General features: G+C 37.4%; 2 protein-coding genes across 2 annotated transcripts; one reads left to right on the forward strand and one right to left on the reverse strand.

Annotated features, from left to right (window-relative positions):
* Window positions 1–1,293: 1,293 nt before the first annotated feature.
* Window positions 1,294–17,079, reverse strand: LOC116303664 (uncharacterized). The gene is made up of 24 exons (XM_089038421.1): window positions 16,938–17,079; window positions 16,709–16,840; window positions 16,426–16,610; window positions 16,039–16,243; window positions 15,576–15,933; window positions 15,053–15,250; window positions 14,629–14,815; window positions 14,292–14,540; window positions 14,022–14,193; window positions 13,542–13,690; window positions 13,206–13,412; window positions 13,018–13,135; window positions 12,439–12,589; window positions 11,494–11,695; window positions 10,938–11,013; window positions 9,978–10,041; window positions 9,195–9,315; window positions 8,599–8,840; window positions 8,159–8,261; window positions 7,202–7,406; window positions 6,215–6,365; window positions 4,914–5,105; window positions 4,253–4,324; window positions 1,294–3,789 (listed from the first exon to the last, which is right to left on the reverse strand). Exons 2-24 carry the CDS (start codon window positions 16,777–16,779, stop codon window positions 3,622–3,624), a joined length of 3,846 nt encoding a protein of 1,281 aa, XP_088894547.1. The 5' UTR covers window positions 16,780–16,840; window positions 16,938–17,079; the 3' UTR covers window positions 1,294–3,621.
* Window positions 17,080–18,033: 954 nt separating this feature from the next.
* LOC116303667 (spliceosome-associated protein CWC27 homolog) lies at window positions 18,034–26,950 on the forward strand. Its single transcript, XM_031713249.2, has 13 exons — window positions 18,034–18,174; window positions 19,367–19,502; window positions 19,746–19,787; window positions 20,271–20,302; window positions 20,517–20,660; window positions 21,167–21,265; window positions 21,544–21,641; window positions 22,611–22,680; window positions 23,091–23,174; window positions 24,009–24,121; window positions 24,363–24,472; window positions 25,045–25,267; window positions 26,004–26,950. The coding sequence occupies exons 1-13, from the start codon at window positions 18,133–18,135 to the stop codon at window positions 26,170–26,172; spliced, it is 1,362 nt and encodes a 453-aa protein (XP_031569109.2). The 5' UTR covers window positions 18,034–18,132; the 3' UTR covers window positions 26,173–26,950.
* The last annotated feature ends 433 nt before the right edge of the window (window positions 26,951–27,383 follow it).

The raw sequence follows: 27,383 nt of genomic DNA on the forward strand, positions 1-27,383 counted from the left end.
GGGTAAACAACAGTTACGTCATGAGGAATTACGAAAAAAGTTCTAAAACTCTGGAATAAAAAACACCCGAATTCGAAGAATAAATATACCTAATTCAAAAAACGTTGGTCATTTCCAAAGGCAATAGGCAATAGGAGCAGGCCCGTAGCTAGGATTTTTGTTGGGGGGGTGCTAATTTACAAAAAGTGGACCAACCATATACTTTATTTTTTAAAAGTCCCATAGGACGCATAGGTATAGATAAATTATTAAAGTAAAATTGATTTTTTTTACTTAGTTTTACGTGAAAATATCATACCAGCCAAAATCTCACTTGCTTAAAAAGCGGACCTTTAGCTCGCGTGGGTAGGGGGGGGGGGGGGGGGGGGTGGGGTGCGAACGCACCCCCTGCACCCCCCCTAGCTACGGGCCTGAGGAGATAGGCGATAAGCGATAGGATATATGTCATTCCAAGATCCAAGAATAGCTGGAATGACTTGTGTTTCTGCTTCTTATTCTCGTCAAGAACATGGACCTTCGTGCTGAGATTGATTCAATGTTCTTTGCATTCAACGAAACCATTTCCATGTCGGAATGACCTATCGCCTATCGCCTTTGGCGATGACGTTTTTTGAATTAGGTGTAAATAAACAAAAGCTTCAGGTTATCCAAGTATTGACCTCGCTCATCCACTTGACTCATTGTCTAGTGATAGCCCAAGTTTTTTTTTCCCGCTGGGTCACAATTCCAAGAAATTAGCTCAACTATAGCCTTGAAAACAATGTCAAATATAGACTAGGGGGCTCAGTCAACATCACAACGATTCCGTGCGTGGCAGGTGGTGCAAGGGATTAGCTGTAGATATGGTCTGGGGGCCGGCTAGTCTCCCCGGATGCTTCGGTTAGAACACACCCCTGCGTAATGCGTACAAACAAAGGCAGAGGGACTTAATTGCCGTCAGGTCCGCAGGCCATACGACGCCTCAGACCTGCGGATGTCTTGGGGGTATGGCACAGTGGGAAATGGATTATTTTGGGATTAATTAAAAAAAAAATTATTGTAAGACGCATTTCTATTTAGGATATTTCACTGACCCCCTTGCAGGAGTACGAGCTTCTGTTCAACAGAAATAAACACGATATGTTGACATTTTTCATACAACATAATTCAGACGTTTTTTTTTTTCATTTATAGGGCCCAATCTTCTTTAGCTACTATGACCGTTTTTTTTTGTTTTTTGTTTTTTGTTTTGTTTGAATTCGAAATAGGTGCATAGTAAAACGCTTGCTCGCAACATTCAAATCACAGTTAGGATTCAGTCCACCAATGAAGTGCTTTATTTACTAACTGTTAAGAGCCACACCTATATCTGATATGGCTCCACTGTAGTGTTCATAAGAAATAATTCTTTTATAGAGGCCAACCTGGCGCTGATACACTCGGTGCAGCTAATGCGCATGCGCCTATTATCTAGATCTACTTTAGCAACAATCTCGTATCTAGAGCCTGCGTTTCTTTTGGCCCTCGTTCTTCGTCGCAGGCCAGAAGAAACGCAGTGTCTGGGTACAAATTTGCTTCTGCAACCTCACATGCAACAACTTCTTTATCATGTTGACAAAACTCGCAACATAACTGGTAATGGTATGATGTGCTCAGCCAATGAAATGTGACTTCTCTGTGTATACCGCTGGCCAGAATTTAGTTCAGAATATGTTCTACATGTGAAACAGGTATTTCAAAAAAAAGGTTGGTAAAAGCATGCTGCTTGTTGCATTATGCTTACTCAGCCTTAGATGTATTATATTAATGTAGAAATATTGTCAGCACAGAAGAAATTTACCTAATTGAGCTGATCTGCGCAGTATATCTATACAGTATCTATACTCATTCTCTATATATTTTCATAAACGTAGAATAAATTATACCGAAAAAGAAAAACGTGCCAATACAAAGTTGCGTAATTAAGTTCCCCATAACGTTGCAACCTTACGCACAGGGAGCCCGGCTTTGGAATCTGTACATGAATAAATAAATCGATAAAGTGCTTTGGGTTTCCTGTGTTGAGATTTGAAACAAGGCGCTGATACGTTGAATTTCCGGTAATCGTACTACCAGTAACTTGATAGCAGATTAACGTAACGTATCAGTGAAACGCACGCCCTAGTAAATGGTAGGGCGTGCGTTACACTAATACATTAAATTTGAATTATAAGCTGCTCTCGAATTACTTACATTAATCTGCTATCAAGTTACCAAATCTCAATACAGGAAACCCAAAGTACTTTATTGACTTATTTATCATTGGCGTCTTGTTTCAAATCTCAACACAGGAAACCCAAAGCACTTTATTGATTTATTTATTCATGTACAGATTCCAAAGCCGGGCTCCCTGTGCCTTACGTTCATCGCAGTCACATCGCCCATAGTGCATTTCGGGCTTGGTATCCAACATGCAACAAAACCTTGACCAACCTTTTAGAAAGAGCAGTATATACGCATAACTTAACTTTGCACTGACGCAGAAGTCGCACCGTGTGTGTTAAGTGTCTTAAGGAATGAAAGCTATTATTGTCACAATGTTGCCTTTATCGTGACATAACAAGGACACGCCGTTTAACACCATTTTAAAATATTTCAAGTCTAGAATTCAATACTTATTTAATATGCCGTCACCAATAAATTTTACACGAACAGGACTTCTTTGAAAAAAAAATTAAAATAAAATAATAACAGTTTTATCTGCAACCTTTGGTTCGGCTTTCGATATTTTGTGAACTCTGACATTTCAACAGCTTGTTGTGAAATTGTTTTTTTACTGCTGCCATTCAGAAATATTAAAGGTACAGACTGATTAACGAAAAACCAAATTTCATCATGGAAACTATAACTATCGAGTTCGCAGTATATCGAAAAGCACAGTAATGATATGACTTCATCTGACAATGCATTTATATCCCCTAACAGAACCATCACAAATAGAAATTTCTTCGGGCATATATTTGGTTACAAACTCATTTACTCAGGGTTGGCTTCATTTTAGAGTATAAAATATTCACAAATATCAACGGCAAAGTGAAGAATAAACAACTTCAACAATACAGACACTTTGAAATTCCGTTAACGTGCACTCATTTACTCAGGGTTGGCTTCATTTTAGTGTATAAAATATTCACAAATATCAACGGTAAAGTGAAGAATAAACAACTTCAACAATACAGACACTTTGAAATTCCGTTAACGTGCACTCATTTACTCAGGGTTGGCTTCATTTTAGTGTATAAAATATTCACAAATATCTCTTCTATTTAAAATGAACGCCTGCCCTGAACAACAGAGAAACTGGAGTATCGCTGTTTCCTTGGTTTGTCCAACCGCCTTTAACTAGGAATTGAGTAGGGAGACTACTGAAAGAAAGGCCTTTTTTACAAACGAATAGCTATCGTTTTTTAAGTCGTAATAAATAATGTGAAAACTAAATGGAGTAAACACGTTTTCTAAGAGAGAGTGAGAATAGTGCATAATACTTGAAGTCATATTTTTTTCTTTGTGATCCCGTTATCATTTTTTGGGGTGAGATTTAACACATTTCCACCTATTAAGAAATATCAATACCCTAATGGTTATTAACTAGTCTAATTAAGATCACCTCATGTCTATCAACATGGATGCAGGATTTTCAAGATAGGATTTCCAGACATTAGAAAACCTGGCCATGACTGCGCCTTCGATTATTCGGTGATCCGCTGACCAACTGACATTCACTATATGAGCCTTATAAACTTCTCCGTTTTTATCAAATCGTGGTATGACCTGTACGAAATAAAGCAACTAAGTTAGTATAAAAAATACGGTTGAAATTTGTTCGCAATGTTGACACTCGATGTTGCGAGCCATGTCACAAGAAGCAATTTTCAGTTTCAAGCAATGTTACTGAAGTAGAAAGCGATTCTATTTCAGGACTATTGCTCGTAACATTGCGCACAATGTTGTATCGTGTGTGCGCGCCTTTTCTTTGGTGGAAAAAATTCGGTAAAGGGAACATTGGCTACTATAACGGGCAACCCCATCATGCGGAGTTCGGTCACAATACAAAGTTGAACTCTTTTCATTTTAATTATTAAAGCATATTTTATCTAAACATTAACCCCAAGAGCGAAAGTGCTCATTCAGGGAAATTCTATTTTCCAAAACGACACACTAAAGACAGCACATTTACAATGCCTAAGGAGAAGTCAGTGACAAATAACACAAGAAACGAGCTTGGGTTTCCTACCTGTACTCTGCCTATGGCACCGATACCAACGTTTGGCGGTAAAAGAACCGGCTTGGCGTATGTCCCCCCAATCTATGATTCAATCAAAATAGATTTAGTTAAATTGACAAACAATATTGACTCAATCGCCAATGACGGGTCAACGGTAGAGTATAGTACATCGTCAAGGCGTATTGTTTCCTTTCGTTCAACATTAATTGCCATTGATTGTGTTACATCTATTTTTTTTCCCCAAGGGTATGACATTTGGTCGCAAAAGGGAAAACTTTATGCCCGAAAGTACATGAAAAGTCCATATTCGAAGAGTAACGTTTTATGTTTGGTTTTTATTTGTATGCAAAAAAAAAAAAAAAAAAAAAAAAAAAAAAAAAAACCCGTAGTCGGAATCGTCGGATTGCATTATGACGCGGAAGTGAAAATGAAAACTGTCGCAAGACCCTTATGGCCACAAAAATCCGATCCAACCAAAAAGAAATAAGTTAATCTGCCATTTACAGAAAAGTAAGGTGTGCTAGGGCTAGCACTTTTGATTGGTGTCCCCTGGGGAAAACATTGTCTCTAGTATCACAGCTAACCTAGCTTTAGGTATATGCCCTCCAAGTAAAACCACCTTTTACAGTCAACTGTGTCGATTCTAGTGTCTTAAATCATTATTACTTACCGAACCAATATTAGAAAGAGAAAAGGTCCCACCAGACAGATCGTTAGGCGCAAGGAGACCAGAAAGACCCTGGTGATGCATTCTATTCAAATCTATTGCTATATCATATAGTGACTTCATCTGGACATTCTTGACGTTGGGCACTAGAAGACCCTGACTCGTATCCATAGCAACGCCAATATTGTGTGCACCCTTGGAAAAAAAAATACAACAGTACTAAATATTTTAATAAGAATCATTGCGAAGCACGGGTGGAGTAGTGGCGAGAGCGTTCACCCTTCATCAACCTTCATAACCTGCGTTTGGTTCTCCGTTTCGGTGTCATATCCAGCTGAAGTGACCCTCAGAACGAACTCAAGGTCAACCAATTAGAATATTGAAGATTCGGCAACGTATTTTGATTAGCATTTTCCATGATTCTGCTAGTCGATTGACCTTTAACATTATGACGTCACAGCTTGTTTACATGGACAAGAATGATAAGAATGTAGGCGAAATGTTCTTTCGTTCGGGATATTTAGTACAACATTTATCTGTTATCACCTTTCCACATCTAATTAACCATTTTTTATTGTGATTTAATTCGTTTTGCTGCTATTTTGCCCCCTCTGGCGACCATGATCCTTAGCGTTAAAACAATAGATTGTTTTGATGTGACGTCATAGTGTTATGGGGCACCAGGCAGAAGTCCACTTCAATTGACAAGGGAAATCTACATTGTACTAGGCCCCTGCTCCAAAAATGCTAACCAAAATAAATGACACACAATTCCTTTCGAGGAAATCGGGCAACGCAGCTGGATGAGAGTATAGCTGCTCCTGGCCTTCGTCGACATGCGGACAGCTGGTGCTAATAAACTGGTCAAAAGAAAGTGCGCAAACTAGCGATAGCTCTTGTAGTAGTATACATGACGCTAATAATCCAAACAGCCTATTCTAAGCTTAAGCTATTCGAAAGACATATCTCCCGAGGGGGGGGGGGGGGGGGGGGCCTTTCTTGGAAAGTGGGTAGGGGAACTCGACGGACATTTTAGGGTCAAAAATGAGACCTCGCGTACCTTTTAGGGTCTCCGACTGACTCCCGGGTGACTCCGTACCTTTTAGGGTCAGATTTGTTCGTTTCGAAAAATATCAAACGTCATATCAGGATATAATGGTTGGAAACGTTGTCATTTTAAATGTGGTCATACCTTTTATCTCAGTTAATTTATGCGTACCTTTTAGGGTCATTTTCAAAACCGTCAGTCGAGCCCCCCTACCCACTTTTCAAGAGAGTCCCCCACGGACATATCCCTAAGATACCTTGTAGGTAATCTGCGTACAATCAGCATCTACACAACTGTTGAGGATTGGAAACTGATGCAGAGCTAACGATGCCGCCTTTATGAAGAAGGGCATGAATGACAGCTTGACACCACGAGACTCCATCAATGGCTTCAACTGTGTTCTGAGTCTGAAACAATTAAAACCGACAATCGATCATGGCTAATGTTTAGAGAAAAGCCTTTGGCTTCATGCAAGTAAATTCTTATATCTCTGTTTCAAATAACAGCCACAATTAGATTAGTGATTGGTGAAGATACCTTTATTATGTAATAAGAAGAGATAACTAGCTAAAAACTAGTGTGAGCTGCGTCGGTGTTTCTAATGAAACAGTAATGATAAAAAGGTAAATTATACACCGTGAAAAGATGAAAAAAACTTACTGACGTTTCGGACGCTAGTCCTTCGTCGTAGCACAAGAAAATTTACCCTTAATCATGTAATGATTATGGTGATTGTAACATCAGCATTTATAAAATAACTGAGTTCTAGCGCTCTGATTGGTTGAAATGCCACCATGTATGAGAGTATTATGATGCTGACATCGCTGTTTCTTTTTTCGAACGCTCTAAATTTGCACTTTAATACAAGAACGAAACAGTATTCTTTGCGGCTACCGAAGCGACTATCGATGGTCGCCTCTCACTACTGTGGTCCGAGTTTGAGCCCTGGCTCAGACTGGATCATATGTGAGTTGAGCTTGTTCGATGTATTCTTCTCTCCCTTACCAACGGGGTTTTCTCCATGTGAGTCGAGTGTTGTATGTTGTAAATATACAATGTAGTGGTAGTGCGTGTGGAGGGAACCTCACGCAAGAGCCCCGCATAAGCGACTACGCATAACATTTTGCAACATACCGTCATGAGCTCGGTATTGTGAGACACAGGAAGCGCATGTATCTCGCTCCTGTCCTAATGTGCCTGCCGTCCGCAGTCGTCGTATCTCAAAGTCCCTAATATCACTTACTTTACAAGATCATCTAACAGTATCTCATCACAGTATCCAAAGTGAGGTATTGCTAAAGCTGCTGTCATCGTTTTAGCCATGACTTTCCTAATTCCTTTGATTTCTTCTACTCTATCTTGTGGAATAGCATCAGATGTGAATACTGGTGGGGTGTAGACTGGACTTGGTATTGGTGCTGGTTTTTCTGGGGCTGGAGCAGCCGCAGCTGGTGATAATAATTAGCATAAGAGCAGTTTTTACGCATGATTGTGAAAAGTTTGATGCCGTATGCGTGTCTTGCGGCGATATTTTCGAGAATTTTGATTGGCTGAATTGTTGTTGCACAATGTAATTGGTGTGGCAGTGCCGTGACCTTGTCCGCGCAATGTTCATCCCCTGTTCAGTGTATTTGATTGGATGGAGTGTTAATTCTCGTGCAATATGATTGGTCTGGCGTATGTCTTGCCATGTCATCTGATGACCACGTTCGTGTCGAAAGCTTTTCGGTCATAAGAAAACTGCTCTATTCATTCTCATTAGTTAGATGCATGTCATTTATTTTATGACCACAGACTAAAAGAATAGCTATTCTCTGTGATCCAGCTATTCTTATAGAGCTTCCATGTGTTCAATAGTGCACATGATAGTCGTCTAATACTAATGCAAGTTCTTGTATGACAGAACTGAAACCACTGTGTTTCACGACTGAAGATTCTGCACAGGCTGCCTTAGCCTCGTTTAATAGCAAACCACTTGCAAAAGTCAACTGTAATGTAAAGAATGTGCAAGTTGAACAATACCAACGTTTTGAAATCTCACAGACGTTTAATGGTACCTGTGAATAGCTGACTTATAAACAAGACAGCCTGTGCAAATGAGTCAGTAGTCTTCAAAAACATTACTGTCTCTAACTCTGATACAGACAGCAAATATGGTAACACTTTACATGTCTACTAATAACATACACAACAGACATACCTGGAGCTGCAGTAGCTGTTTTCATTTGTTTAATATAATGTAGAACATCTTCCTTCAAGATTCTTCCATCCTTTCCAGTACTTGGAACATTGCTTAAGTCAATCTAATAAAAATATTAGTTGGAAACTTAACTCCATAATGTCAATTATTATACCAACATTACATTCAATTCTTTGTCCAACTTCCAACTTTATCACCCCAACAAGGTTAAGGGATAAAACAAAATGAACTGTCATCCTGAATGGGAACTTTTCTGATCAAATCCTTATCTTTGCCTGTCATTTTCGCCAATATCGTTGTGCCAGAAATGAGGTATTACCAAGCTAAGCTTGATTTGGTTGGTGATCATGACTGGCAACTGACCGGCCATTATGTACAGCCCTGAGGTTAGAAATACATTCTGTGGGAATGCAGAAACACATAACACTAATAATACAAACCTGGTTTTCCTTAGCTATCTTGCGCACTGCAGGAGTGGTCAAAACCTTGCCGCTTCTTTTAGTAACATTAGACTCTTGGTATGCTGGTTGACTTGGGGCAGGAGGGGAGGGTTGAGGGGGGATGATCTCTTGGGTGGGTCTTGAGGGTGGTGGAGGAAGACTTTGATCTATTGCTTGGGTTGGCTGTGGTTTCTGTTGGGCAGCCATGACATCTTCTGCTGGACTTCTGTCACCATTGTCAACTATATTTTGTACAATGCATACAATTATTACATTCAACAGATACAAATGATGGCTACCTGTGGTGGAGCCAACACAGGTAACCCATAATAAAATTCTTTATATTACAAATTGGAATGTTTTTTCCCACATTCACTTAAAAAAGATATCTCTGATACTGTTTGCCAAACAGGCATTCCTTATCTATCTCATATTTTCCTAAAAGTTATCTTTTCCTATTAGTGGGCTACTTGTGCCAATTTGACCAGGAGATTATCAGTCTCCTTCTTCAAACAAATTCCACAGGAATGCCAAAGAACAATGAGTTAACTGAAGATAAGGCTAGTTTTTATTTGTAGAACAGTAACTGCACTTGCCTGTTGTCTCGGCAGTGATTTCAATATCAACCAGAGGCTGATGAACCCTGGCCATGTCCTCTACTTCATAGTACAACTTTGTAATAACACCATCATATTTACTGGTGATGGTCACAGATGCCTAGAAATAAATCCAAATTACTACTTAACAGTAATCGAAAAAAAGTTTGGAATCACATTTATACCATATCCTTATGTGACATTCTTACAATTAATTTCATTTGATAAGTATATACTACAGAACTATATCACTAATAACTACTAATTTATTTATTTATTTAATTTATAAATTAAACATGATGCATTGTGGTATTGCTTCAGTACAAACAACACCATATAAGGCATGATGAACAAAATATGTTTTTTCACTGAAGCTAGACCACTGATAACAAGAATGATTGGCGTAATGAGACAGAGCACATCAGGAGCAGACCCAGGGTTTTTAAAATGGAGGTGGCAGTTATTAGATACCTCGAGCCAATACCACAGGAACCCCAGGCAGGAAAATGGAGGAAATGTGGTGCCTCAAATTGTAGGAAATTAAATATGAAGTAAGTCTCAAGTAAATTGGTCTGGATGAAATGTTTTCAGTGTATTGGGAAATATATGTTCTCTTTATTGAGGGGAAGGGCCGTGGGGCTTCAGAAAGTCATCAGTAAATAATTTGTGCAAAAGTGTGTGTGGGGGGGGGGGGGGGGGGGGGGAATGAATAGTCATCCCCTCACCACCCCTGGATCCATCCCTGCACCTCCAAGTTAGCTTGTGACGTAAAGGAGAGTATACCTTGTCACTCTGAACTTCACAGATACTATCAAACTGAGCAACATGGTCACCTGGATTCACGTACCTAGAATACAAAAAATATGGCATACATTAATATCAAAGTGGGACCTTGGACAAAAATCGCTCCAAAATGAAAACTCTTTCATTTGAGCTGAAACTTTGCTGAAATAATCTTTGATACATTAATAATCACTCACTGAAATATCTTTCTGATATTCGAAAGAAAAGTGCCCAAATTTTATTGTTGATTTTCGTCTGCCATTAATTTGTTTGTCTCACGGCAAAAGAGTCATTATTACAGCCACTTTCATATATCAAAATTAAACAGATTATACAAAATTCCAGATCTCCAAACCCATCATAATCATGCATGTTTTCCCATTTTAGGGCATGTTTTTTTTCTATAGTATTATTTCCTTGTTTTATGGCTGCAAATGAGATTGGTACATGAATATGTGTACAACTCAAACAAAGAAATGTATAATTTTCTTGAGAGTGACATATGGTCTGAAAGGAAAAACACTAAGCATGGAAAAGGTAAAGACGTTTGGTGCCAAGAGTCGATAAGCCAGAACAAAGATATGCTACACTGTCCATCAAAAGTGCAATATTCATATTAATACTGCTTTCAAAAACTCATGAATAATTCATAAGCCTTTCATCCAATGAGGATGAGAACTTTATATATATAGATTTCATCCTTATTAGTATTGTGCAGTCCCAGAAATTATCCATACTCCCTCAAGGAGAAATTTTTTAGAAAGAAAAAAAAGAAAAAAAATGCTGGCTGTAATGCTGTGTGAAGTTGTAAAGCACTTGGGGATTGGCAGAAGCACTTTTATACATGTCATGCTTCCTCATATCACCCCTCTTGTGCTCTTCCAACCCGTGTGCTTTATAGCTACACACAGCATGTGCGCACATTTTCTCTTTCTTTAATAATATCTAGGTCAAGCTTACCATTCCTTAAGGGTAACTTCTGCAATACCTTCTCCAATGTCTGATAACTTGAATGGAAGGACTTCCCCAGCTAGGGCTAAATAAAAAAAATACCTCAAGAAGTATACTCTACAGATTTTTCATGAACAAAAAAAATTAAGTATAGAAGTTAATTGTTATGTACAATTTGTTTGTAATAATTTAAAGTGCCTATCAACCTTAGCCAATTGCTGTTTTTCCTAAAACTATACCTCATAATTAAAGGTTTTTCATTAAAAAAAAGTCATTTCGATATTTTGCTTTATTTAAAATCCCAATCGAAATCACTGTCTTCTTACTCAAAAACGCACAAAAAGAGGACTGGGCACTAATAAGGCCTGTGACGTCAACCCGGTATCACACATCGGCGCGTCTGTATGATTACAGCGATTGTCTTTATAACTTCTCTACGCAATCTCTATTTTTCTTGGAAAAAAACTTTTCCTTTCAAATTCTTTTTAAAATGTCGAATGCAGAAACCGATTCTTCATGTAGTAACGATTCGGATGATTCTGAGACCGATTATTTACCTGAGTACCTGTTGGAAGTTGAAGGTCAACAAGACGATCTTGAACAACAAGACACTTCTGCGTCGACAAGGAAAGGGCTAACAGCTGTCGATTATTGCGATGTTTTTCAACCATATACCGATGAGCCGATTGCAAGCGAGGAATGGCTTGAAGAATATAGAAGTCAGCAAGAAATTCAACAAGAATTTGAACGTAAACTGCAGAGTCGATCTGATGAAATGGAAGATGTAAAGTTGTGGTAAGTGTGCGAGTTTGATCACGAACTCACGATGTTCTCCTAATAATATTTCAGTTCGATAGCTTAGTTTTATCTCATCTCATTAGGTGCAAGCGTGGAGATTGCCAAACCGAGTATCTTCAAAATCCAAACAAATACCAGTGCTGTCTGGAAATCGAAGAATGTGTTGAATCGCTTTCTAGCGACATAGTTCGAGAAGAATGTCTTGAAATTCCAGACTGCATCACTCTTCATCCTGGTTTTGAGCAAGTTTGCCTTTCTAAATGGAGTTTAAGATTAGCAGCCGACAAATACAAGACAAAAGTTAAAAGTAGATACAGTCAGACTGGATCAGAGGAAAGGTAACGTATATAATATTATAGCACAATACACCACAACTCGATTCTCTCAAAACTTGTAAAAGTTCTTATTTCAATGTCTCCAGATGAGAGATCTTAGTAGATCTTAAGTATGATCTCTTATCTAGGGACCTTGAAATGAAAAATTTTCTTAGTTTGGAGAGATTTGAGTTTTGGGGTGGCACAACATTACATCTATAAATACGATTTACAAGCCCACTTAAGGCGTACAGTATTGTCTTTATTTCGTTGTTACGTGTATAAGTTTTTGACTGGGAACACGAAGCAAAAGTTAAAATATACCATTATTTTTTCTTCCTACTTGGTTGTAAGCCCTATCAGTTATAAGCCGATATTTGGAAAGAAAAAACACTTACGAATGAGGGCTTATTAGCTGGGATTTTTAAGTTTCCCCAAGTTATAGTTTTGAAATTTTTTTTTTCATCAGGTTCCTGCATAGTATTGCATATAGGGAATTCACACGCCTTGTCCATGGTTACTTGGGTGGAAGAAGAATACCTTTGCCAGCTTGTGCATATGACAAAATTAGAGAAACATTTAATGACAATGAATACATTGGATTTGAAGTTGAGGAGAATGATGAATAAATATTTCATGTCAATTATAATCATCTCTATCATTGAGATAATATTTGTAAAAGTATACTAGGACAGAAACACTAATATGTGAAATAGATATTGTAGCAAAAAATCAGTGCAAGTATCTTTCTTTCATTTTTATCATTTCTATTTGACACAAATTCGTAAGAACTGTATAGTACTGTATAAGGTTAGTGTTAAAAAATTGGTTTCAATATATACAAGTTTATTTCAATACAGTAAGTCATTAAAAGATAGTTATCGAGCACTTGAAACATATGAGATGTATTGAATGTACCCATAATCATTGTTGGTCTCAACTTTGACTAACTTTATTGAATGATTTAAAAACTTTACTAGTTAGCATTTTTCTGATTTCTAGGGCAATCTGTTACATATTTATGTCCTTTCATTGGGTTTTTGCAGACTGAACACTGTGGGGTCTTAGTTGGCCTTGGAATTTCTGTCTCTGAAACTGAAATAACAAATAAAGTATAATATTCAATAGGGTCAACATTCAAAAAGCTATAGACTGTGATGCATACCAAAGATACCTGATGCTGTAGGGGGAACATCAACAACTTTCATCTCTTTCCTCTGTTCCCTAATTTGAATTGCCACTGCCTTGTCCTGCTTTTCAAGCATGGTGTTCATTGGTTTAGGGGTCATGTTTTTCAGTTCCTCAATAGCAGTTGCTAACTGGCCATCTTGGTGTGCCACGAGAAAAGACTGGTAGATATCCTCTACATATTCTGTTATTTGAAAATTAAAGACAAAAACTACATGTACAGTTACTATATTATTTTACTAATATGATTCTCCATAGAAGCATATACATCTGTACCTCACTATGACATGTAAGATAAGATAAAATAACTAACCAAAATGTGGTTTTACTCTGACATCACGCACAGTCGCTTCCCCATTTTTGAATTTGGGCCAGATTACTTTTACTTGATCTGACCCATCTGGTCTCTTCCTGATGTCACGCTGCAAGTTCAAATTAAAGTGCAAGGCCGCAATGATATGCCTTAAAAGTAAAAGGATAAAAGATACAGTTACTACAAGCCTGACACTAACTTAAAGTTATTTCTTTCCACTTATTGCATTTTATGCACCTTGACCTTACATATATACCTATTTCAAAAGAGGTTTTTTTAGTCATTCCAAGACCAGCTGGAATGAATTGTGTTTCTGCTTCTTATACTCATGAAGATCACAAAGTTTCCAGTATCGTTTGTATTCAAAAAAACTTGTGATAGCCTAAATTTTTGCATCAGGTTGAATGCCCATAATTTCTTAGGCTCTAATACCTGTTTTTGAAATAGGTGTACATGTATATATCCTTGCAATTTACGTACCTGCAATACATTCCAACATAGGAATAAGCTATCATCTTTGGAGAGAAGTAGTTCACCACCGAATGAAAACCTTCGAGACAGCTTGTCTGTGCAAGTGGTGAGGCTTGCTTTATTGCATTTACCAAGGAGGTTTTACCCAGCGATTTACATATTTTTTCATAAACAGGAGAATCTATAGGATTAATAATATGAAAAAATTTTAAGGCAAATTGACATAGATGGTACATGTATCTATTGCTTTATTTATTAAATTGGCATTTCAAAACTGACCTTTATTTAACCATTTCCTTTCTTGTAATTCACCATGGGCACATTTGTCAAACAGTGGGTCATCCAACTTATCATGTTTGTTAATGATATGGCTAAGGAAGGACTTGAACTTGGCATATATAACCTTGCCATTCCCTGACAAAGTGGAAGTAGCACTCCAGTAAAAATGGTTTTGACAAGGCTTTATCCACTCAACCAAACCAGAACACCCACTTTCTTTACTTATTTTTGTTAGAACTTTGTGGATTTCTGCAATATTAAAAGTGATGGTAATTAATGAGACTGTTTTTCCTATGCCTTGTTGTTATATTGAACCAATGAATAAAAATGAGCTTACTTTTCTTTAAATGCCAAAGGTCAAAATAGTGTGTGATGTGTGATAGCTGTTCCCTCATGTACTTTCTGATAGACACATGCCGGTCTGTTATTATTGTGCCAATAGCAAGACCACTACCAAGGAGATAGCCCATGCAGTTCTTGAAGCCTAGGAACTCCATAGCCGTGCTGCTACCAGCAACATTTCTCTATAAAAACAAAGTGGTAAAGTGATGTTTCAAAAATAAAACATGATTATTGCCAGTATATTGGCAACAAGAGAAAGCTTTGTCTAAATTTTATGACTTGGAAGGGCAAAATCAACCTCTAAATTCCAATTCAGTAATGGAATGAGCGGCACAAGTTTGTCAGCCACAGGCCATTAAGTGCTAAAAATCTAGGGCATTAAAACACTGTATATTGCTGATTTTGCTAATGCTACCTACCTGAACAAGTGAAAAGGCGATGATCAGAGGAATAGTACAAGAAAACACGGTGTAAGCTCCATATTTGGCACTGTGGCCCATGCTGTCATGGCGAGCGTCACCAGCAATCACAAGAGGGGTAGCAAGTGATTTCAATTTCTCCAAAACATTTTCTTGGTATGATTTCCAAAACAGATGAATTGCTGGAAATAGCTTTTCCTAAAAAGAAAAAGTAATATTGTTAGTAATATTGTTATGGAATAAAATATCATGTAACAGTAAGACAAGAGTCTTACTTATTACAGTATATTTACAACGGTTTGATTTTTTCTGACACAATGCATCAAACAATGAACAATGTGTTGTACTTATAGATATGAAGAATTATACTTCCAGTACAATTATTAAGAAGCATTAGTAACAGTTATTTACTCCTGATTTCCCAGTGCATGAAGATCATTGGAAATTAGTTACGATGAATGGCTTGCAATCATTAACACAATAGAAGTACAGGGATCACATTGAATATCATACTGGTACTCACATTTTGATGTTTGAAGAAAGTTGCCAGTGAGAAACAGCATAGCCCCATATGCTTGAACATCTGAATGGTCTTCGATGCCGAAGCCCCAGAGAGAAGAATGGCAAAAGAAAGCAGGAAATTTCCGGCAGGAATTTTTGTCCCAGTCATATTTGGCTGACTTTTCCATACAACATCTCTCGAATGGCAGTTCTTATTTCCACAAGTTGATGTAACTACAACCATAGTACCCACTTGCTTTGCTTCTATAAGAGGGCCATCTGCTTTACAAGTATGGCAAAAGCGAAAAAGGAGAAGGAGCTGTGACCAAAACACAATAAACTTTGGTTGTGTTCTGAGGTTTTCATCATTGGAAAAAACTCTGTAAAGATAGAAATAAATTGGTTTATAAATAAATTTTCATACTCATTTTACTTGCTATTTCCATACCATCTTGAATATTTTTCCCTAAGTTAGGTTACTGTACCTGCTCTCTTCTTCCTGGGCATCTTCATTTTCTGTTTCAGGGTCCGTCTCAGATTCCATCTCGGTATCATAGTTGGCATCTGATGAAAAGTCTGGCTCTTCTTCCATGGTGTCATCAGAATCAGACTCATCATCAACATCATCATCAACATCATCATCACCATCATTTTCATTCTCTTGGGAAATTTGAGGTTCAGATATTATTTCTGTAGATATAACATTTAAAATGATATAAGTGCTGATTGTCATGTTCACCAACCACTCATGTCTCATAACTCTATATCCCCTTACCAGAACATGCAAATACATGTAAAATGGGCTGTTTACAGTACGTTATATTGCTATAGCAGATGTAAATTATGTAATGTAGACATATAGAGCGATATACCTGTTTCTTGAATTTTAGTTAAAGCTTTTTTAGTAGATTTCAGCTCGTTTTGACATTTTTTAATTTTTGATCTCACGGTTATAAGCTGGTTTCGAAGCTGTCGATTACGACTTTGGAGCCTTGTGCAACTTTGACATGCATCTTTAGTCTGATCCTCAGTTTGCGTAAAACTGCATGTCTTGTGTCTGATGAAAAAAGAATGTTACAGATTTTATATAAATATGATAGATCCATGAAAGATACTAGTACGAAAATTATTCAAGGCCTTGTTTCTTTTTCTTACATTTCCTGAGATTTCCACATCGAATCCAGATTCAGCTTCAGCCTCAATAGTACAACACTCTGCATCGCCATTTTGTTTTGGCTCCTGTTCTTCTTGTATAGATGCCATTCGGCTCTTTGCGCTCTTGAGAGACTAGGGGAATATAATCCGAGTTATAGATTTAGATATTTAGATTTGTTATTAACGAATAAGGAGTAAAACAATGTTTTTATTTTAGATCCGTTCTTACCATTCTTCGATCTCGGCTCGATTGGGCCTCCGTCTTTTCTTTCACAGTCGCGGCTGAGGACAAAGACTTTGCGTGTACACTTGGGATGGCTGTGACTCCAATATCATCCCTAATCAGTCTTGGGATGATCGGGCGATTTGTCACAGTATCTGGTAAAGCATAGTGCCTCATGAAATCCTCGGGACTAAAGTGCAGAGAACACAGAGCCGAGTTCTTGGTTGGTTCCCATTTGACACGTTTCTGCTTCACGAACTCAACCCATTTTCGCCTTCTTTTCTTTGCCTCTGGCCTTTGGTCGTTCAAATATGGAATACTATGCAGAACAACTCCTTTCTCTACATCGGCTAACAGACAACAACCGCCTGCAACACATCTATTCGGCATTTTTTTAAACTCTTTATTCTCGAAGACATATACACAAAGACGCATATCAACTAAACAACGTGCAAGAATGAGATACCGGGTCGACGTCACATAATCATTTAGTACCCAGTCCTTTTCTGTCGCGGTATGAAAATCGAAGGGGGCGAGAATTCCCGCTTTTTCGGGAATTCATGTGCTCATTTTTCAAAGGGAATAAAAGGAATTTACTTTTTTTCTTCGAAATATGTTTAAGAAACACACAAAGTTTCTATTAGTACGTACTTTGGCTAAGGTTGATAGGCACTTTAAAATTTCATGGTTATGTATCCATTTATTTATACCTGAAGACGTTCTAAGATGACGACGTCCAGCAAACCCTTTTTCCATCTAACATAAGCAGTAAAATAAGTATCAATAATGCAAATACATTGCTTTGGTTTTATAAAAAAAATAAATATTGTTACACGACTTACCTGAGACGACGATGTTCCATATTTTTTTGTTACTACTGAAGAAACACGACTGATATTTCTAACATGTCTGCCCAGCTGAAAAAAAATACAACCCAGAGAGTTTGAAAATTTATCGAGGAAGAGGTATGTAAAGGTTTTGATTTAGAAAGTTACCTGGTTTGTGAATAAAAACCATGTTTTTTGGTTTAAATATCTCCTGGAAAGAAGAACTCTGGCGGTCATTTTGGTCAACGTGGTTCCCAGCCACGCATGAGTCAACGTGGTTATCCGCTGGTTTATCGACGGGCTGAGCATGTCTGGAAAACATTGAAAAGGTTTTGGAGTAAATTTTGACTTTTTAATGAAATAAATAAGCAAAAATGAGCAATATATACATCCAGGAGCCTCCTACTAATGGAAAAGTAAGTTATTTACGATCATTTTTATGGTTTAATTCTTGTTTGAGTATTTTATTGTTTCCTCGTGAGTTTGACATGCCAGTAATGGAACTAGCTTGCTAGATCTGCCAAACAACATGAGGACGATTATGATTGTATGGCCAGTATGACACTTTAGACTTGCACATGTAGAGTTTGACATCTGAAATCGGCCTTAATAGAAATAGCTGAGTAAATGTTTAACTGTGAAGTTCTACAAAATCCCCTTTGAACAGTTCGGGTACATGTACCTCACTTAGCATATACACAGTTTAAAGTCTTATATTATATATGATCTAGCTATTCTTCGATTGCACGTTATGTCATCGCGGACATGTTGGTGCCATTTAACAAAAGATTTCTTATTAGCATCCATTGTTAGCGGCACCACAATGGCCGCCATGCTTTTGTCTTTAAACTCTCTTGGGAATGCTTGCAACCCATCAATAGGTTGATGTTAAGAATGAACAATGCACCACATGATGAATTAACATTGCTCCTCTTCACAGTGACACCCATGTTGGCTAGAACAATAGAATTTTCCCTTGAATTTTCCCATTGTACAATGCGCTGGATGTCTATCCCGTGCAGTAAATGCGAATGTAGTTCTTGTACGGTCATGCACTTTTTGTTCCAGTTTAGGCTGTTATATTGAACATTGTAGTTCAAACTTTACAGTACAGTAAAAATAAATGGTTAAAAATGTGTTTTCAGCTGTTTTTCTGACACCAATAAGGACAGTTTTGTCCGTCCCAACAGGTGTCCTTATTAACGGAATTCCACTGTATTACATATAAACGAAAAAGAAGTAATTGCTAATGCTATCAAAAATATACTTCCATTTTGAGTTCACCTTTGCTCAGCCGTAGCCTTGATGGTACATGTGCAAATGTGTTCTTTTCTTTTATTAAGGTCCATCGTATACATGTAGTAAGGAATGTATGCACTACGGAACAATACAAGTTGATTAAAATGCCACTGGTTTTAGCTGAATATACTGTAGCTTAATTTTATAATGCACAAATGACTTAGAAAAAAAAGACTAAGACTGAGCAAAGAGGACTTGAAACTGGAGTGTTGGACCTACTCTAATCCATGACCTACATGTACTCTATATATGATGAACATATTAGACATGTTTTTTTAACCCATATCATATCTGCTCATAATATTTCAGGTTTTGTTAGAGACATCTGTTGGCGATATTGATATAGAGCTTTGGAGTAAAGAAGCTCCTATGGCATGCCGGAACTTTATTCAGCTATGCTTGGAACATTACTATGATGATACTATCTTTCACAGAATTGTAAAAGGTTTGTAATTAAGGGGTGATGATATCGAATGTAAGGATTTCAGATTCGATGTATATATTTGATAAAACATGACATTTCGATATAGATCAATTATCAATACTCCTTATTATATTATTGTCTGAATATTATAAAGTTCCATTGTAATTAGCTCGGCCGATATTGACTGCTGATATTTTATTATAATAATTCATGCAATTTCTTCTTAATTTTTTGCTAATATTTCTTTTTTTGTTTAACATAAAGGGTTTTGTATTCAAGGAGGTGATCCTACTGGCACAGGCTTTGGTAGGTGCTTGAGATAAAACGTACACATGGTGAAAGTTTTTATCCATTTGAAAGAAGAAAATGAATAACATTTATCTTAATTAGAGTGCTTTTAGTCTTACTGTTGAATAGTTAGATAAATTTATCTAACTTAGATAACTATTTAGTTGACGTCACCTAAAATAGTAAAGTGCTCCAAATAACGGTCATGCTAATCCGGGAGGTTGTTTTACCAGAGAATGAGTGAATAGACATTCATTCGTATCATCGTTTCTCCCCTGATCTCAGTAGCTGTTTACTCGTAGTTTCAAATTTAGGTGACGTCACCTAAAATAGTAAATAACTTATCTAATTTAGTTGACATCACCTATTCAACAGTGAGACTAAATTTGACTAAAACATTCTTAAGTAGAGCTTTTACCTGGATGAAATCTAAGCATGTCTGTCATTGGTCAGACATTAACTTGTTTAATAAACAAAAGAGTTATTCTTTAATCCAAACAGGTGGGGAATCTGTATATGGTAAAAGGTTTAAGGTATGACTTTTTCTGTTGTTAAAGTAGTTGTAGTAGTGTGAGTGGGTTACCTGTGGTCAGAATTCCAAAGGAAGCCCAAACGTTTTAAAGTGAAGGAGCAAGTATTGTTTAAAATTATTTGTTTTTTTTGTGTGCGTGTTTTTTTTGTTTATTTATTTTATTTATTTGCATATAATATTTTATAAGTTTTTTTTATTCTCATATTCTATGTTAGGATGAGTTCCATCAGAGGTTAAAATTCAATAGGCGTGGTCTGGTTGCCATGGCAAACTCAGGACCAAACGACAATGGCAGCCAGTTCTTTTTTACTTTGGACAGAACAGATGATCTGAATGGAAAGCATACCATATTTGGCAAGGTACATACATGTATGCAAAACTTATAATCTGTATGCATTCATCCAGTGTACTGTTAGATTTTACTTGTGAGCTGTCCATGTGACCAGTCAATGTGACCAGACCATGTGACCAGTCCCTGTGACCAGTTCATGTGACCAGTCCATGTGACCAGTCTGTGTGACCAGTCCATGTGACCAGTCTGTGTGACCAGTCCATGTGACCAGTCCATGTGACCAGTCCATGTGACCAGTCCGTGTGATCAGTCCATGTGACCAGTCCATGTGACCAGTCCATGTGAGCAGTCCATGTGAGCAGTCAATGTGACCAGTGAATTTACACTCAATGTGACCATGCAGTCCATATGACCAGTCAGTCCATGTGACCAGCCAAGAAGACCAACCTAAGAGTTGTCTGATTGGTCAAGTCTCATTTTTGGCCAGTGATCATTGTCCATTTGCCTTGCATTATTTTTAGCCCTGCTGTTATCAGCTTTGACTTTATATAAATTTTTTCCATTATTATTCAGATTACTGGAAATACCATATATAACATGTTGAAAATGGTTGATCTAGAAGTAGATGATAATGACCATCCTCTTTACCCACCAAAGATTAAAAGAACAGAGGTAACACATCAAATGAATAATTGATAATGCTTCCTTAATCAAACATCAAGATTTTTTATAAAAAAAGATTTGTCGGATTTATTGATGGATAAGTAGACATTTCTTATTTTTCTTATTTGTGTTAAATAGTTTTTGAATTCATTTGTAAAATTTTATCTGTTCTCATACAAAGCCATAGCCTGCGTGCATACTGAATTTAACTTAAACTTGGTCTGCATGCAGGATAACAAAGTCAATGTGTACTGTAATTTTTCTTACATATTGTTAATTTGCTGCAGGTATTGTCCAACCCTTTTGATGACATTGAACCAAGAAATAACAAGATGAAAAAAGACGAGGCTCTAGCACCTAAGAAACCTAAGGCCAAAGGCACCAAGTATGGACTGCATGACTGTTCTTGATAATAAGTCAAATAATTTTATTCACACTTCTGGCAGTAATCATGTACCTTATGACTAGCCAACTTGTTTCAGTCAACATTCCCACAACTGTCAGCTTTCTGTTAGTTGACTGAGGGTTGGCCAATAGTCAGGCAATGCACAGCCAAACTGCCAGCCGATTATTGGCCAATGCTTGGCTAACCAACAGATGAGACTAAGGATGCTTGAGTCTTGTCGTGGACAAATTCAAGGCTGCCATGCAGCAGACAGTTGGGTACTCAGTAGTGACTGCAGAATGAAGGAATTGTCAAGGAATTGTTGAAATAAAGTATGAATAAGGCAGGTTAAAAAATTTGAAACAGTAAGAAGAACAACTTTATATAAGCTCTTGTGAACAATTTGACATGATTGGTGATTTCTGTTTACTGTGTGTAAGTATACAGAAAATGCGGAATCATTGTGCAATCGTCATTCAAAATGGTCAAATAATCAGTACGCGCTAAGACAAAAATATTGTCTGATCGAATAATTGCAATTCATAGCTTTAAAGCTATATATTAAGGCTTCTATGAAGGAGCACTTTTGAAAGGGAGGAGGGTGCCAATCTCTTTTTTTCTCCATAACAGAACTCAAATTGTGTATGAGAATATATATGAAATACTGTATATACTTCTATTGCGGTTGTAATGTATCAATTTGAGCTGATCCTCTCAGTATATGAAGCAACTTATGCAACTGCAAATTGAAAGACTCAGAAAAAAATTCTGAGTCTTGAACAGGATTTGAAACTAAAATTAATACAAAATATGATGTCACTCCTGTAAAAAGGGTAGGGGGAGGGGGAGGGGGTGCTAAATCACCCACTTCTGCCTCAAACAGTCCTTGAGTTTTCGAGTCTTCTTGACTACGATTGACACAGAAATACTAAGTTTTCTTTCTATTAAAGTGCTGTTAATATTTAATAGAAATTTCAGTTTGTTATCGTTTGGAGAAGAAGCAGAAGAAGATGAAGAAGAAGTAATCAATGTTGGCAAGGTAAAGTAAATTAGTATTCAGTTGCTAGTTTTCGCGAATATCACATAAATCTCAAGCTCTGAATGATTTTGTAACAGTTATGCTGTAAGGCTGCCAATACCCTATTTTTTAGTTATTACCCTTATCATTATATGCATATTGGTGGCATGCACCTGCTACGATGCTGTCTCTTGCTGCAGCGTAGCACACGCCGGGGTTTGTTGGTTCCATTCTTGAGAGATGTTCTCTCCTGTTTTTTACTCCAGGTTCTTCATTTCTTCCTTCTGTAAAAATTCTCATATGATTTGAGTGTTGTATGTTGTAAATAGGGACGGTAGTGGTAGTGTGTGTGGATCAGTCGATCCTCACGGAGAGTCCCGTACGGGGAAACATGGTTGTAAAATCTATATACGTTTTTCTGTTCTTGGCAGGAATTAAAAATGAAAAGCAGCCATGATGTACTAGATGACCCAACATTAAGTAAACAAACTGTGAATCAAGATGCTTCAAAAGAGGTACTGCAAAATGACAACCTCCCGACCCAATGAATGAGAATAGGAATGAAACTTAAACACCGTGTAAAAAAGGCTGAACTTGTAACATTTCCATCATCACATGATTATGACTCTCAGCTGAGGGCCGGGTTGTTCAAAGCTGGATTAGCGCTAATCCAGGATTAACTCTATAGGTCTTATTAAGAGTTAACCCAGGATTAGCACTAATCGGGCTTTGAACAACTGGGCCCAGTAATATAGGCTATATACAGAAATTCAAATTTTCGTACTTAACCAAAACTCGGTTTTACATTCATGCAGATGTTCACCATGCTCGACCTTGTTTTCTTTGCTGTGTAAACAAAGTTTATAACGATTCTGAGTAAAACGTTACCGCAGTAGATAGTCTTTCGTCGGAGTAAAAGATAAACAAACCACTGTTTACTATAGTCAAAAGTTGTATGACTATTAGAAAATAAACAACAACAACAAAACAAAAACAAAACAAAACAAAACAGATATATAGAAAATGAAAATGGGAGAGAAAGAATCTAAGAAGATAACGAAATATCTAAAAGAAAAGACATCCTAAAATGAAGGATAGAGAACAAATTACTGATTGTAAGAATCCTTTCAAGACCTTATTGAAGGCAAGAAAAGAAAACATCAAACTTGCCGAATGGATGTATTTTTTCTTAGTCTCATTTTATCGAGAGAGAAAAACACAACTACAACTGAAAACAAACAAAAAAAAAAAAAAAAAACAGCCACCTTCCCTCACTTCCACTTTGTTATATTTTTATCTAGTTTCCATTTTAGATAGTTTTGTAATCGATATAAATATTTATCTCGCAGAAAGACGATGATAAAAATCTCGGTGAACAAGCTCGGCAAAAGCTCAAGAAACGGACTCAAGATGATGATGATGATTCTAGTGAGGACGAACCAACTGAATCAACAAGCAAAAGGTATTACTAACACTAGTAAAATAAACCAGTGTGCGTATTGATGGGTTGAAAGCATTCCCAAGAAAGTCAAAAGACAAAAAGCTGGCGGCCATTTTGGTGCCATTAACAATGAATACCATTGAGAAATGTTTTGTTAAATTACGTCAACGCTCCCCCGAGAGATCTAGATAACGTAACGTGCAATCGAAGAACTCGAGAACTTGACTAGAATTTTTATTTCTCGAACGTGGCCTATTTGCAGTAAAGAACTTCAAAAAGAATCTACAAAGTTGTTAAAAGAAATCAAAGAATCGAGAAGAAAAGCAGCGAAAAAGGAAACTGAACCTGAAAGTAAGACTGTTGCATCGAAAGGTGAGTACGAAAAATACCGAGTTAATTTAGAGCATACGACTTAGATTTGAATAAATAAGCGTCACTTGCTCTCTTTGAATTTTCTCATAAGAACCGCGTAACAAACGTGACCGTCTTCATTGTGGAGAGAAATATATATGTACATCTTCACGTGGTAATCCACTTATCATGCTACTCATCCAAAGTTTTGATTGGTTGAAAAAATGTGCACCGAATAAGTCTTTTGCAAAAACAGGTCACGTGACCCTAACCCCCTCAGTTGTGTCAAAATAAAAATCAGAAATGAAAAGATCACCTAGATATTAGTAAGCTCATAATGTTGATTATAGACGAAATAGCATTAAATACAAAATTGAATATTTCATAATAAGTGTTTGTGTGAAAAAAATTGCTGAATGGCATTTTCCCATCCAAAGCTTTTTTCCCATAGAGTGCATATTCATACACTGACGTCTCCACTCTCAGAGAGAAAAGCCGTGAGATAATTTTAAAAGAAGGTAGAAGTGGCGAAAACAACTAGTGGTTTGTCAAATATTAGAACAATGCATCTTCATGTTGTTCTGTTCATCCAGATAAATTATCTCGCGTTGTTGCTGATTTTCGTGCTGAGAGAGACGAATATGTTGCAAAAGTCAAAGGAACCATAAAGGCCAAAGGTGATGGGAGGAGTGAACAAACTTTCTCTCTACTTGCTGACTTCCAAGCCAAACTGAACGAAAAGATAGATGAAGAGAATTCAGATGAAGAAAATTCAGATAAAGATGAAGGAGATGAAAAATCGGATGACATAGGATGGTTAGTTTATTGATTTCTTTGACACTAAAGAAAAGACGTTTGCGCGTGCGTATGTTTCAGAACGTTTTTCAAAATTTCAAAAGCCTTTTGCAATCTCATTTTATAAGAAAATCAGAGTTCGTCCATTCGGCAGTCAAGTTTAACAATCAAAATTGTTTTGTGCATTTGGCAATAAAATTTTCATTTTTTTACAAGTTGACTAATTTGCATACAAACTACGAGTTGCACTGACTTTTTTTAATCTTGTCCATGTCTGTAAGAAGGTAAAGTACCTATGTTTAACGTTGGTAGTTCCTCCAGTTTAAATTCAACTGGAGGCCGATGGAGGATTCAGCATCTTAATGTAATGACCTAAAATAAAATAAAGACCTGTGAATAATTGTCCAAGGTGTTAGAAAAGGTCTCTATCATTGCAAGCTCACCCTTCGTCTCGCTTCGATGCAAAGGCACGGCTACCTTTCAATGCGCTGGGAACTGTGAAGGGGACTATTAGATAAGTCAGTAGGACTAGCCATTCCGAGGTTGAGGAAAAGACTGGGTATAGTTGGAATTGCGATGCATTGTGAGACTGTGTTAGGGACATTTGCAAGATGACGTCAAATTCGTCCCCTAATATATCCCCACAATGCACTGCAAATACAACTCCACTCAGTCCGTTACTCAACCACGGAACGACTAAAAAGAACACAGGTCATTCGTTATTGTTTGCTAAAGACGGGTATGTCTCTTGGTGTAGGATGACGCACGTATTACATTGTGAAGAAGGAATGAAACAAAAGGTCAAAGACGCAAACATACAAGACGAAGATACCTACGAAATATTCGATCCAAGAAACCCAATCAACAAACGAAGAAGAGAAGCCAGTAAAGAAGCCATGAAAGGAAAAAGAAGAAAAGAAAGATAGGATAAACAAAAAAAAAGGGACCATAGCCACGCAGCCAACTTGTTTTGAGCTCCGTCTGTTTAAAAGTCGCACGGCAGCCATGTTGTAGCATAAAGAATGATAAGATTTTTAATCCTTTAGGAATAGAAATCTCTTTTGCATTGCGTTGTTCGTGCCCTGGCTACATGGCTGTCGTGAGCCCATGACTCATTACTATCCAGCAATATCATGATCGATTCTCTTAAAGCTGGAGCCAAGAAAAAAAAGTCATGGACTTCTCATCTGTTAACTCAATATTGCTCCATTAACCAACTATTGATTGAAAAACTAGTAAGACGAGGAGTTTCGCGATAGTTGTTGGAACTTGGACTTCCCTGGGCTGCCTGCACGCAATAGTTACCCTGATGAAGACTAACAGCTTGCAGTCGAAAAGTCGCGGTCCTCTACAAATGACCCTCAATCGTGAGACAAATAAATAAGTATCATTTATTACTTTTCCACGATCAGTCGTATACCTGTAGTTACCCTCCACGCAGGCATGACTTGGGGTGCTAATAAACGCATCTTGTATTGGCATACACCATGCAGTCTGAAGAAACCCTTTGGAGATAGTTAGCATACCTACTAGTCTCATTCAGGTGCCTGCTTGCCTTAAGCACCCTGGGTTTTGTGTAGTCTATAAAGCAGATTTTTTTGTTTGTAAATAAAGATTATCGGTTCATAGAACTGAACTAGGACTGTATTCATGCAGTTTTTAAGTAAAATACACCGATTCCGGGCGGCTTAGCTTGGGTGATCACCGAAGAATGGGTAGTTTTCCCAACTCGAATTCAGAATCATCTTTAGTTGTCTTTTTTTTTTTTTTTTTTTTTTTTTTCCATTTTCCCCCCACAATGTACCTTTAGGATGCATTTTTTTCCTGCACTTACGATTTTCCGAAATCGGTGTTTGTTCCATGCTGTACATCAAAAACAGATTTATTTTAGCTTGTCCGACGTAGCAAACTTAACTAGGGAGGTAGAACAAGTTAAGTTGCTGGTGTATGCATGTTTTTGGGCTGTTGGGCAATATAGACGAAGGGCTGGACGGGGGAGTACCTGTTGCAAGGAAAGAACAGCACGCAGGCTATTGTAGTAGGCCAGGGATTTTGTAAGCTCCTTGACCATCACTGACTTCTTCCTTTCATGCGACTATGTATTATCATCATCAGCGGTTTTTTATTTATTTATTTT

This window comes from Actinia tenebrosa, unplaced genomic scaffold (genome assembly GCF_029948245.1).
Source record: "Actinia tenebrosa isolate PJP-AT-01 unplaced genomic scaffold, QUT_ActTen_1.0 PGA_scaffold0__85_contigs__length_37466705, whole genome shotgun sequence".
In the NCBI taxonomy this organism is placed as follows: domain Eukaryota; kingdom Metazoa; phylum Cnidaria; class Anthozoa; order Actiniaria; family Actiniidae; genus Actinia; species Actinia tenebrosa.

Bases quoted from the DNA above. Each gene is read 5' to 3' on its own strand.
- LOC116303664 (XM_089038421.1), bottom strand. From the start codon at position 16,779: ATGGCGATGCAGAGTGTTGTACTATTGAGGCTGAAGCTGAATCTGGAT. The intron at 16,611-16,708 runs GTAAGAAAAAGA...TTTTTTCATCAG, and splicing joins ATGTGGAAATCTCAGGAAAT to ACACAAGACATGCAGTTTTA. The intron at 11,696-12,438 runs GTAAGTGTTTTT...CCATTTCATCAG, and splicing joins CAGCTAATAAGCCCTCATTC to ATCGACTCTGCAGTTTACGT.
- LOC116303667 (XM_031713249.2), top strand. From the start codon at position 18,133: ATGAGCAATATATACATCCAGGAGCCTCCTACTAATGGAAAA. The intron at 19,788-20,270 runs GTAGGTGCTTGA...TAATCCAAACAG, and splicing joins TCCTACTGGCACAGGCTTTG to GTGGGGAATCTGTATATGGT. The intron at 20,661-21,166 runs GTACATACATGT...ATTATTATTCAG, and splicing joins AGCATACCATATTTGGCAAG to ATTACTGGAAATACCATATA.